Source organism: Elephantulus edwardii, unplaced genomic scaffold (assembly GCF_000299155.1).
Source record: "Elephantulus edwardii isolate Elephantulus edwardi_28Jun2011 unplaced genomic scaffold, EleEdw1.0 scaffold00002, whole genome shotgun sequence".
NCBI lineage: Eukaryota > Metazoa > Chordata > Mammalia > Macroscelidea > Macroscelididae > Elephantulus > Elephantulus edwardii.
The window spans coordinates 44,561,194-44,574,341 of record NW_006399752.1 but is presented as its reverse complement, the minus strand read 5'-3'; the positions used below and the strand labels follow the sequence as shown (position 1 = coordinate 44,574,341).

General features: G+C 47.9%; 1 protein-coding gene across 1 annotated transcript in view; it reads right to left on the bottom strand.

Annotated features, from left to right (window-relative positions):
* Window positions 1–1,414: 1,414 nt before the first annotated feature.
* The window catches only part of RPS6KA5 (ribosomal protein S6 kinase, 90kDa, polypeptide 5), a 241,437-nt gene continuing 229,703 nt past the window's right edge, over window positions 1,415–13,148 (bottom strand). The window contains exons 15-17 of the mRNA XM_006879119.1: window positions 7,747–7,906; window positions 5,053–5,216; window positions 1,415–1,654 (exon numbers count right to left, since the gene is read on the bottom strand). Of these exons, the coding sequence (XP_006879181.1) occupies window positions 1,415–1,654; window positions 5,053–5,216; window positions 7,747–7,906 (564 nt within the window). The remainder of the gene's footprint in view (window positions 1,655–5,052; window positions 5,217–7,746; window positions 7,907–13,148) is intronic.

Here is a 13,148-nt window from a genome sequence, read left to right as displayed (position 1 = left end):
TAACAAAAACTAGAAAACAAACATGTTGGGCATTATCTTTTTAAGCATGATTTCTGTAAACAGAGCAAAAAATCACTCAGTCTTGACATTTCATGTGATGGTTTCAAGAGAAAATACAACATACACATCTTGCCACTTGTTTCGTTTCTTTTTGTTTTTGCATAGGGAATGGATTGGATTTGATTCTAAAATGCAGCACTCTCTCAATGAAATGTCGTCGTAACCCCTGTTTTATGAATTCAGAACTCTGGAGCAAGAAAAGTGCTCTGCGTTAAGTTTTATAAAATAGGCATTTGCAAGATTTGAAATTTAACAGAAAAAGTTTCAAAACCAGTCATAGTTTAGGATTCTAAAATATTCTGTACATTAACAGACGGCTACAGGAGGAAAGGGCCTCCCAGCAGCACAACACAGTGTACAAAGGAAGCACAGTGTTTAGTACCAGTTCCCTTTCGCCCTTTGTCACATCCGCACCCAGCCGCTGACGACAGTGCCGTGCACCAGGCCCTTCTTACTTGGGGCACTGAACAGGGGAGGGCCGGGAGGGCTAAACAGACGCAGATGACAGGGGAAACGGCTAAATACAGTACGTACACTTCAACAGTGCACTTTACAAACCAGCTTGCTTTGTCCACCCGCTTTATAAAGTGCAAAAGTACTGAAAACAGAGACACATGTACCTTCTTAATAGTTTGCAGTAATCATTAAAACAGATTGCCAAGAAAGAGCAGTGCAAAATTAAAAACAGACGCAGCTCAGCATGCATTTCGCAGGACCCCAAATACAGATGATGAGGCCTGAAGTTCTTATATTTCTTCTCTTCCCCCCCAACTTTTTAGAAAAAGATGAACAACAGCAGGTTTTGTCATACATAATCAAAATAATAAAAACAATAAGTTAAAATCCCCTCTCAAGAAATAATGATATGCCACACGTAAAATTCACGATAGAATCTTTTGGAAAATAAGTCCGATCTGTCCCTCGGCTAGAACACTGGATCACTGGATGCAAACCTCTTTAAAAATCCATTGTCCGCAAGGTAAAGGACAAAATTACCAGTTGAGACACGTCACTGCTACTGGCATCTATCACGAAAACCTGTGATTTACTCTGTAAGCAGCTCAAGTCCAACCAGCCCCTAACTGGACGGATGGGAACCTCTGCTCTTTCCTGCACGGTCTGCCGGCCTCGGTCTCGGCCTCTGGCTAGTGGCCGTGGGCTCTGTTCACAGTAATCGTCTCTGTCCAGTGCTTTCCGGATGAGGAGAGCCCACAGGTTTCCTGAAGACATTTACCAAGAGGCAGACTCCAGAGAGAAAGGGGCGCGTTTTGAGAAGCACAAGCCGTGGGACCCCGGCCCGTGTGGAGGGAGCTGGGGCGCAGGGGCGACCACATGCCTACCGTGGGCGCGCCGCTCAGTCCGAGAAGTGGAAGAGGGTCTCGGGGTTATTGCTGTCGGCGGGGTGGCCGGGCTGCAGGGCCTTGGTGGGGGTGGTTTTGCCGTGCGAGTGGGAGGAGGAGGAGTGTGAGCTCTCGCTGGAGCTGCTGCGCGTCTCCGTGCTCGTGCTGGTCTTTTTCATCTTCCTTCGCTTCGCCAGAGGAGCCTTATCGACATTTTGAAGGCAAAATCCCTCTCTCTTGTATTTGTTAAAGGCCTACAGGAGAAAGAGAGAGAAAAGGAGGCCTCGTCAATGCACAGGTCCTTACGCTATCTTCGCAGGTAGAAGTTATCACGGCACAAGACAAGCTGTGATTGGCAACCAGGGTTTCAAGCTCCTTAGAGAAAGAAGCAAGCCCTGAAAGCTTGTGAAATTTCTGGGATGCTGATTAAATGAGTATAGCTAGGCAGTTCAGCACGCACTGAACATCCCGTGGACGGCCAAGAGAACCAACAGGTAAGTCTTGGAGAGGGTGCAGCCAGAGTGCTCTCTGGGGCAAGAATGAGGAGGCTTTGCCTCACATACTTTGGGCATGTTGCTAGAAGAGGCTATTCCTTGGAGGACATGATTCTGGGAAGGGTAGAGGGTCGGTGAAGGAGAGGAAGACCCTCAACCAGGTAGACGGACGTGGTGACTGCGGGAATGGGCTCTTGGTCAGGAAGTGTGAGGATGGCACAGATAGAGCAGGGTTCAGATCTTTTGTTCATGGGGTCGCTATGAGTTGTACTTGACTCGATGGCACCTAACAACAACAACAAAAACAGGCAGCTTTCATAGTCCACTAACTCCTTTGAAGAAATTAATTCCATCTCAATAAGAAATCAACGACTGACAGAAATTCCTGACGATTATCACAATCTAAGATTTCCACTCTTGTTCTGACTCTCTGCTTAGATTTACGATTCAGAGCCCAAGTCTCAACACAGGGCAGACTTACGTCACAACAGGCTGTGGCTCTCCTCTTTGCTGAAAGATAACTTAGGGGGTCTCTTGGGCAGTTAACGTAAACCGTGAGAACCGGCTGTCGGAGTGGTGGGTTCCTCGAGTGGCCTGCCTTCCTCCTGCCAGCCTCCAAGTGGCCTTCAGAGTGGTGGGCCCCTCTGAGTGGCCTGCCTTCCCCCGCCAGCCTCCAAGTGGCCCTCGGAGCGGTGGGCCCCTTGTTGAGCGGCCTGCCTTTCCTCTGCCAGCCTCCAGCTCGGGCAACGCTGCAGGTGACTCCTCACAACCTTGAGGTACAGTCACAGGTAAGCTGTGGACCACCCGCCAGGAGTTCTTGCGGCCCCATCTCTCTTCACCTGAGCATATTCTAGTTTGAGAATTCTTTTTATCTACTTCTTCAACTGAAGGAAGAAGCAGCACAATCTTTCTTTCTCAAGATAATCCCGAAGTGGTAGTTGTATTTCTCTGCATCTGTTTCTATCTGTTGATTGTATAATTTTATTTGCATTTGCTCAGCACACAGGTGAATCATCTGCTATTGTTCCTGGTGGTCTCCGCCTCTCAAGCCCACAATCCGTCCTTAAGGATCAAGGAATTTCACTACTGTCTCGAGCTGGTACTCAGCTATTCCCTGGATGCACACGGCACCTCTCCAACCACCTCACACACTGTACCTCCCTCTGTAAGCTCCTTCATTCCCAGTCTCCAGACTGTTCTGCATAGGTGAACTGTTAAATAAAGGCATCTTCATACATGTCTTGGTTCCTCATGTCTGTTTATAGAGTTTAAAGAAAGTGAATTTGTTTGTAGGAAAGAAACAAGTTCATACATGTTGCTTTTTACAACACACAGAATGCTTTCGACTGTTCAAGTATCAGACTGCTGGCCCCATTTGCAAACTCACCCTTAGCATCAGGAAGTCTCTGCTAGGTTATCTGTGACTCTGGTCCCTCACGTGCTTTTCTACCCAAGATGAAGCATTTTAGAAAAACATACCTAAAATAAAACGCCATCTATTTCTTTATTTTTTTGGTGAGAAAAATTTATATTTAGAATTAGCCAGCTGGACTCAGTTTAGATGATCCCGATTTTGTTGGCAACATCCAAAGCATCACAGTCAGGAGCAAGTCGAACACAGGCCTTCTTCTCTCCATCAGGCCTAATCAAAGTGTTGACCGTGGCCACCTCAATGTCACAGAGCTTCTTTACAGCTTGTTTAATTTAGTGCTTGTTGGCCTTGACATCCACAATGAACACAAGTGTGTTGTTATCTTCTATCTTCTTCATAGCTGACTCAGTGGTCAGGGGAAATTGGATGATGGCATAGTGGTCAAGCTTGTTTCTCCTGGGGGCATTCTTCTGGGGGTATTTGGGCTGCCTTTGGAGTCTCACTGTCTTAGGGCACCAGAAGGTGTGTGACGTGAGGATCTTTTTTTTTTTTTTGTGGTTGTGGACGCCCTTCAGGACACCTGCTTGGCCTAATGCCTTTGCTTTGGCTTCAGTTTTAGGAGGGCCAGGGGCTTCCTTTTTCACTTTTGGTACCATCTTCGTAGAAAGGCCACCTATTTCTATAAATATATTACTAAAAGTGTGTCTCTGAAGTTAGAGTAAGGACATCTGATTAGGTCTGACAGATATTGTTTCTGCATTCATAGAAGTAAATGCTGTAAATATATCCACACATACAGCAAAGCCGAGGTCGACGCGGGGCAAAGATATGTAAACTTCTTAATTGTGATCAAGTCTCCTACGGGAATGAGGTGCTGTGCGCTCAGCAGGCCACACCTCGCGGTCAGCTGGCACATCGCAGTTCACAAACACAGGGCTCTATGTCCTACTTGGGTGAGTTCAGCTGGGATCTTTTTAAATTTATTCTTTTTTTAATTATTATGAATTTTAATGCACGTTTACAGAGACTTTAGATTTTCATTCATTCATTGTTGCACTTTTCTCCCTGCCCACCCCTCCCTCCTCAATTCACTCTTCTCTTTGAAAAGTAAAATTCTTTCATTGTTTTACAATCCCTCCCCCCCAGGTCCACTCCACCATGCAGCCTTCATTCTGGACTCCTGTCATGACAATAATACCTAATCACATATCCCTTTTAAGCAGTTCTCTCCCTCATCTGTTTCAATGTAGTATACATCATTTATCCAGCTGGGGTCTTTTAAAAGCTTGAGAAGGTACAACCATTAGTCTCTCCCTGCCCAGAACAAAGAAGAGGAAGAAGAGCAAAGATGCACAGAAACAGTGCCAAAGATGACTGGCCCACAGAACCTCACCTTTCCTGACCCTGAGCCCAGAAGAGCTGGGCAGTTCCCAGTGACCCACTGCTGATCTCTCTAGAAGAGATCCAAGTGAAGGTCCTGGAAGGAGCAGGAGAGATACGTGGAAAGAAAGGCATAGACGAGGCAACGCTTCCAGCAGAACTCTCGGAATATGGTTCTGGGTCACCCTTGGAGCCCAGAACAAACTCCCTCCACGTGGTAAACGACAATGCCAGGGAGGTGCTCATCCCTTCGAAAAATCAACCAGGTAAGAGCAAAGGGCAGCACCTGCCCAGGTAACGCTCAGACGGCAGGAAAGGGCAGGACAGAAAAGAACACAAAAGAAGCATTCATCCTGGTGCCCCTTCCAGTCGCTCTCACTCATGGGGTGGGGTTGGGGGGGCTTACGTGGAAGGTGGCTTTCACACAGGTGTGCACAGCAGCGCCCGACGACCCGAGAATGTCAGGGGTCATCAGCGGGTTGGAGGACAGCTGGCTCCCGTCTTGGAGCCACTCGTTGTACCTCAGGCTGGACATTTTGAGCCTTTTATTTGGGTCAACCGTGAGGAGTCCTGCCAAGTGAAATATTCCCATTTAATGATTTGTCACTTAAAACACAGCGTGAGTGCAGCCACAGCAGCCCCCCACTACAGTCCCACGACACCATCATCTCTAAAAGGCTTTAATCTCTTAGGAACAGAATGCATATGAGTGATCATCTGAAACAGAACGCGAACGCAGGAGTGGAGGAAACAAGACGTACATGAATGGTAACATGATGTCTATGGTTTTTGTGTGCAAAGCAATACAAAATAAAGTGGAAAAAAAGGCTTTACTTTCTTATAAAGATAATTACAGTCCCATACACATTTAAACCTTGGTGAACACTGAGTGCTAATGACAGAGTCCACAAATAACGTATTTCTGAGGGGTTGTATCTGCATGATGGCGCTCTGGTGGCGTAATGCTCAAAGCAACAGGCTGCTAATGCAAAGCCATTGGCTGAAAGGGGCAGCCACCAGCGCACGGAGAGATCTGCAGCCTCAGAATCTGATGGGCAGGACTACTCTGTCCTGTACGGGGGGCTGTGACGCAGGACCTACCCGACGGCAGTGGCTGTGGATTTTGTACCCTGACTAGCTTGTCAACTGGGAGAAAATCACCACCTGAAATAAAGACTCCATGTGGGGCGTGGAGAACTGCAAATGGCAGTGAGTGCTTGGGTCTACTGCATCGGGGTCACACGCATTTACCCAGCACCTCCTCAAACACAGGGGCTGCACTGCCATAAGGAGCTAGAGAGAGGACGGGACTCCAAGAGCGGCTGCTGGGACAGACAGACATGTCGCCAGGTAGGGGAACTTCAGAGGACAAGTACAGTCAATGTGCCAGCAACGTGTACACACAGACACACACACAGGCACGCGCGCGCGCGCGCACACACACACACACACACACACACACACACACACACACACACGGTGTGTCAGCAGGCCAAGCTCCAGAGGGGAGTCTGGGAGGGCCCACAGAAGGTGGCTGGGTGAGGCGTACTTACTCCAGGGATTGAGAAGCATAGGTAAGGGCAAGGGAGTCCCAGAGTACGAGCAGGGCCCATCTGCGGAGTCCCAGGACTGTGCGGTGGGAGAGATGAGACCTCAGAAGCAGGACACGAAGGGCTCTGGATTCTAAATGCTACACTACAGGGTGAGGCCTGGAGATAACTGGGGCGCTCTGAACAATCTCTAATGGAGGAAACGTGACTGCATTTGCTATTAGAAAGGTACATCAAATGCTGGCGAGGTTGTGGAGAAACTGGAACCCTTATTCACTGCTGGTGGGAGTGTAAAATGGTGCCACCACTGTGGAAGGCTGGATGGTGCTTTCTCAAAAAGTTGGAAATAGAAATACAATTTGACCCAGCAATTCCACTACTGGGAATATACCCTAAAGAAACCATGACCCCCACCCAAGCAGATTTATGCACACCCATGTTTATCACAGCTTTGTTCACAATAGCAAAGAGTTGGAAACAACCTAAGTGCCCATCAACAAACAAATGGATAGAGCAGCTCTGGGATGTTCACCCCATGGAATACTACGCTGCAGTGAAAAACAAGGAACTCATAAAATATTATTCAAAATGGGTAACCCTGGAGGACATTATGCTGAGTGAAGTATCTCAGTCACAAAGGGACAAATACTACACAGTCCCACAGTTACAGAATGGGACTGATATCAGGGTTGGGGTGATGCAGAGAGATTGGATAAAGTACATATACTGCATTGAACCATATGAGGGAGAGAACTGTTTAAAAGCGATATATAATTGGGTATTATGGTCATGACAAGAGTTCAGAATAAAGGCTGCATAGTGGAGTATACTCAGGGCAGGCGGGGGGATTGTCCACCAATTTAAAGAATTTTAATTTTATTTTTCAAAGAGAAGAGCAAAAAGGGGGGAGGGGTGGGCAGGGAGAAAAATGCAACAATGAATGAATGAAAATCCAAAGTCTCTGCAAACGTTTATTAAAATTAATAAAAAAATAATTCAAAAAGAATATATATGAAAGATTCTCTGCTGATGGAATGGAGGATGGACAGGTGAAGCCCGGGGAAATGAGACCATTTTAAAAGACTGCAGGATTTTAAGAGAGAACTGATGACAGGAGCTGAGGTGAGAGCTGCGTGAAAGGAGAGGGGGGCATAGCTGGGGGGCTGCGTGGATGTGGAGTGTGCGGGACCCAGGTGGGGAGGATGGTGTAGAAGGTTTGAGCAGTTAGCACAGCACCCAAGCTGTGCTTCAATGCCTGCCTCCTTGGCTGGGCCACAGTCCGAAAGAGGAGGGAGAGGAGCAGGGCATGGACTGGGCAGGACAGTGATAGGGGGTAGGCCAGCTGTGGACTTGAAATGCCAATGCTTTAAACTGGGTAAGACTCAGCAGTGAGCAAGTTCTTGTAGGAAGGAAAGAGGGGTATGGGAAAGAACCCTTTCAGAAGACACACATGAATTCTGGGAGCCACTGAGAGACACCTGTGTGATGAGCAGGGCACCCGGCCAATCAGCACATCCCAGGAAACGGGCAAGGGGCCCTCGCAGCTGTACCTTGAATCAAATCTTTGGCCTCTTGGGACACATTCTTCCAAGCTTCCCCTTCAAAGGAGAAATCCCCCTTTTTAATTTTCTTCATGATTTCCACTGCGCTGGTACAGGTCAAACTCTTGTCGTGAGACTGGAACGGGACCTGTCCCGACAGCATCGTGTACTGCAGGGGGAAAAAAGCCACAAGCCACGTTGACTGCCAACTTGCAGAGCGGTTCTAGGCATCCGTAGGCATCATTTACCAAATGTTATGACTAGTACGACCAAGTACAACAGATTCTTTGACGTCTGTCCCTGATGCAACTGCTGCTAACACAGGGGCCAGGCCTCTGAGGTGGTCTGAGTCCACCAGGTACTCCAAGGGAGAGAGAGGGGGACTCTCCTCCTACGAGATTTGCAGCCTCTGGAAAACTGGCTAGACCGTCAGCTTTGAGGCAGGTCTGACTCCACGGCAATGAGACTGAAGCAATCAGCACATTTCAAAGACCCTAAATAATGGGGCCAAGGCTAATTAAGATATCAAAACTGAAGCACATTTTTATAGCTAGATGCAGAAGAAGGAAAAAAAAAGATAATGTAATTGCTTTGGGGGGGGGGATGACAATGCTAACAGAAAACAGAAAGATAGCAGCTCTCCTTAATTATCAAGTTCATACATCTCTTCTCCCTAGAACACACAGCCATACACTCTTAACATTTTATTTAGACTTTCTTATTTTGTCATTACTGCCATTTTTTAAAATTTTTAAACTGCTTTAATATAATGTTTTAGGTTATATGAACACAATAAAAAAAGTTTGGAAAATATGTACAGATTAAATTATTAGTAACTGAGAAGACTTTTTGATATTTCCCTTTTTCCTAGAATTACTATTTTTTAAAATATTTTTTAACTTTTATTATTTTTTTTGTGTGTGTGTGTGTGTGTTTGCGTAAATGTTTGTACTGTCAAATCGGACCTGACTGGTACAGGAGGAGATTGCTCCTCCTTCTGCAGCAGAGCATCTGGTGGATTAGAACCGTTCACTTCTGGGATTGCAGTGCAGCTTCTTGCCACTAGGCAACAAGAGCTCGCTTATACTTACTATTTTAATCTCAAAGAAGTTACTGACATTGGCTCACAGATATTACCTGCCACAATACTGCAACTAAACCACCAGAAAATCTTACAAAATTGGTGACTACAAAAACGCGAGAAGCATTACTGCCATTTTTGTCACACAGCGCTGGGGGTGGAGGAGAGTGTGACATAATGCAACATAATCACCTCTACAGATTAGACCGCTGAGGATCAGTTCAAGTTGGGAACCTTCCCAAGCCTGGCCAGCATGATGGGTGACCCCAGCATGGCCATGGGATGGGAGCCAGCTCGCCGTGGGCCCTCCAGCACATCTGCAGAGGCTGTAAATCACACAGGAGGAGGCTGTCACAGCCTCCTGTCTTGGAGCCACTGGTGGATTCAAACAAGCAGTGCAGCTATGCATGGATTACACTACCAGTCATGGTGGGAGTAATAAAAATAAGAGTCAATGTTTATCAGCTGCGGAGTTTGGGTCAGGCCTGTTATAAGCACTTTATATGTATACTGTTGTTAAGTGCCATTGAGTTGTAGACGACTCAGAGACCCTATGAATGAAAGACCTGAACACTTGTATAACTTCAGTCATTTCTCCAAATTCATAGAGTTTCTGGAGGGAAGCTATTTCGGCAGTAGATGCCACTCCTGCTTCCAAGCTATACTTTATATGTATACATAGATCTAGTCCTCGTCTGAGAGGTGGCTGAGAACCCACAATACGTGCTGGAACACAGACAGCATCTGCTTCTCATCTCGGGGGTACTGAGGGAGGTTCTGCTGGCCTCAGGGGTGCCTAGGCAGTCCGCCTGACCAGTGATGGTGTCTGTCAGGCTAGGGGACAGGGTGGGCAGGGTACCCCATCAAAGATGGCACACTCTGCTGGTGTGAAGAGCAACTGCTTCACACTAGTAGTGTCAGCTCGAGATGCCCAAAGATGGTGGAGTCCATGGGGGTGGCCTGACTCTCAATGCGACTGTGGTGTGCCAGGTGCGATGTCCACAAAGGTGCCGACTGAGAGGCCAGAACTCCAGTCAGAGGTTGCGTTCCCTTGGTTCAAGGGCCGGCTGCAGGCCAAGCAAGGCACAGTTCACCAGCTCTCAGAGAGGGAGCGAGCCTTGGAATATGGAAATATGCTTCTGCTCCTGGTGCCAAATATGAAATGGTGCAAGCCTGACCCCAGGCGGAACTGGAGAGGGCGTGGGGACTCAATGGGGGTGAAGGCGGTGAGAAGCAACTGCCCTCACGGCAGGGAGGGTGTAGGGGGCACACAGGAGATCACATCCTTCTTGTTGTAGACATTACCGTAGCTGCGTTCCCTCGCCAACAAAAAAGTCTCCACAAAAGTTCAAAACGGCGACTGCTGCTTTGTTGTGTCTCCTTTCTCATGGTTTCCTCCCTTGGTAGGTGTTCAAATGACTACTTTATCTCTCCCTCTGAAATTCAGCCTTCCAGGATTATGATGCCTATGCGTTCTCTGCTTCCTGCCGTCTCAGCTGACGAGGGTCTGGGCCCCCATCTTAGCGGGAAGCCCTCGGTTGTGGGGTTTTGGAAGGAGTCTCTGTAAGGGGTGGACTCCCAGGCCTCTCGTCAGTCTACGGACACAGTTCTTTCATCTTTTTCTCCCTGTTCTTATCTTTCTCAGACTAACTTTTAAAAAGTAAACTTCAACCTAGGTACAACATGTACAGAGGAAAGTGCCAAATCCTTGGTGTCCGGCCTACTGACTAACCCCAGGGCAGAGCCAGCTGTAACCCAGTGTCCTTGTCAATACCGGGGGCAGGCCTGCATCCACAGCTCCCCGGACAGCCCAGAGGCTGCCTCCGCCTGCCTTCGGAACCCATGGTTCTGCCTGGGTTTGAATTTGGTCTGAATGGATACTTACAGCACACATTCTGTCTGGCTCCTTGAACTCACTTGTCTTTGTCGCCTCCCTGTCACTGTCACGGCCACGGCCAAGCTGCACCCTTGTTTATTAGGATGTGATGTAAGTGTACACCCCAGCTGTGGCTGCATTTGCTCCACATTTGATCTGAAGCACATCACGTCTTCTCACCATGATGTGGGACCCGGCCGCTTTCACCTGAGGCCCACAGAGCCTCATCTCACGTCAACTGTGCAGCTGCCAGCCTCTGGTTCTGTGGCTCCCTGGCTGCTATGAGGTGAGGGATGCCCAAGGCGTCTTCTGAACCCACAGTCACAGCCTAGCCATGTGAGGGGCAGACCCCAGCAAGGCGGCTTGAAGTCAGCAGGTAAATTCTTCTCCCTACTCCTCTCGTCAGATGGATCTTGGCTGAAAGCAGGGAATACCAGAAGAATGTTTATCTGTGTTTCATTGATTATGCAAAGGCGTTTGACTATGTGGATCATAACAAACTGTGGCTGACTCTGAGAAGAATGGGAATCCTAGAACATTTAATTGTGTTAATACGAAACCTATACTTGGACCAAGAGGCAGTAGTCAGAACAGAGCAGGGTAATACTGCATGGTTCAAAATTGGGAAGGGTGTACGCCAGGGATGCATCCTATCTCCATACCTTTTCAACCTGTGTGCAGAGCAGATTATCCGGGAGGTTGGGCTCTATGAGGAGAGTTGTGGCATCAAGATTGATGGAAGGTCTATTAACAATCTGCGTTATGCAGATGACACAACCCTGCTTGCTGAAACTGAGGAGGACCTCATGCACTTGTTGCGGAGGGTCAAGGACTGCAGCCTTCAGTATGGACTGAGGCTCAATGTCAAGAAGACAAAGATTCTCACCACTGGACCAACTGGCAGCATCAGGATGGATGGCGAAGAGATTGAGAGTGTTCACAGATTCAGTTTGCTCGGCTCCACAGTCAACACTCTTGGCACCAGCAGTCAGGAAATCAAAAAGCGTATTGCGATGGGAAAGTCTGCTGTTAGGGACTTCTCTAAAGTACTCAAGAGCAAAGGTGTCTCTCTGGAGACTAAGGTACGCCTGCTACAGGCCATGGTCTTTGCAATCACTTGTTATGCATCAGAGAGTTGGACAATGACTAGGGAGGACAGGAGAGTTGATGCTTTTGAGCTGTGGTGCTGGAGAAGAGTATTGAATGTACCATGGACTGCCAAGAAAACAAACAGATTCATCCTGGAGAGGATTAAACCAAGCTACTCCTTGGAGGCAAGGATTCTGGGGCTTCGTCTGACATACTTTGGACATGTTGCCATGAGAGACGGGTCCTTGAAGAGGGACATCATGCTTGGGAGGGTGGAGGGACGGCGCAGGAGGGGAAGACCCTCTATGAGATGGATTGATTCGGTGACTGGGGTAATCAGGATGGGTGTGTCAGAGGCTGTGCGGTTGGCACAGGATAGAGCAGGGTTTAGGGCTGTTGTGCATAGGATCGCTATGAGTCTCAAACGATTCGATGGCACATAACAACAACAACAACAACTTCTCTTGGACGTGAGACCAGCAGGCCACACAAGCTCTTGACACATGGTCAGAACAATGAGTACTCCAAACTTCTTAGAGGTCTTTCTTTCTGGGTCACTACTGGCACCGAATATTGTAGCATCGGTACCCCAGAGTTTGAAGCCAAAGCTTACTTGCAATTAAGAACAAAGAGTATGATCTAAGAGGAGAACGAATGGAGGGCCTGGGGTGTGGGGAGAGAGCCAAGGAAGTGTAGGGTGTGGGTAAACCACACCAGAAGGGATCAGGGTCATGAGAGACCCCTGGATAGAGGAGGGAGTGGAGGTGTGGCACATGAGGTGTGATGGAGAAAAACTATTGCCATGGAAACACTCCATGAAAGAGAAGATCAGAATCCAGGCAGAGACACCTGAAGCACGAGCCAGGGGGTCTCATTTAATGCTCAGCGTAACACAGCAAGGCCAGGCCTTGCCTTGAGGTGTCTGTGGCTACAGCAGGTCTGTGGCTATAGCTGGGCCTTGCCTTGAGGGGTCGGTGGCTATAGTCCCATGGTGTTCGGGGACAGCTGACTAGTGCTGCCCAACTTTCTTTGCTTCAAAGAAACAGAAGGCTGACATTTGTCTCTGATAGGGAAAATCAGTCTCTGACCCAGTTTCTAGATCTAAGTGAGTTCACAGACTCATTATCCTTGATTGTCAGAAGACCTGACACTACAACAGTGAGTACACAGAATAGATGGTCCCCTAATCTTCCCACAAAGGAATCTGTGGCCAATTGCCAGGAGGTATTGGGAAACAGGAAAGTGCAAGCTCTGGGAGAGCTGTTCTAATTTCAAACACGGATACAAGTGAACCTTAAAAATGCTCATGGTGTTCTAGTCGGAGCAGGACTTACCTATTTTTATGTGTCGCTGAGTCAACTACAA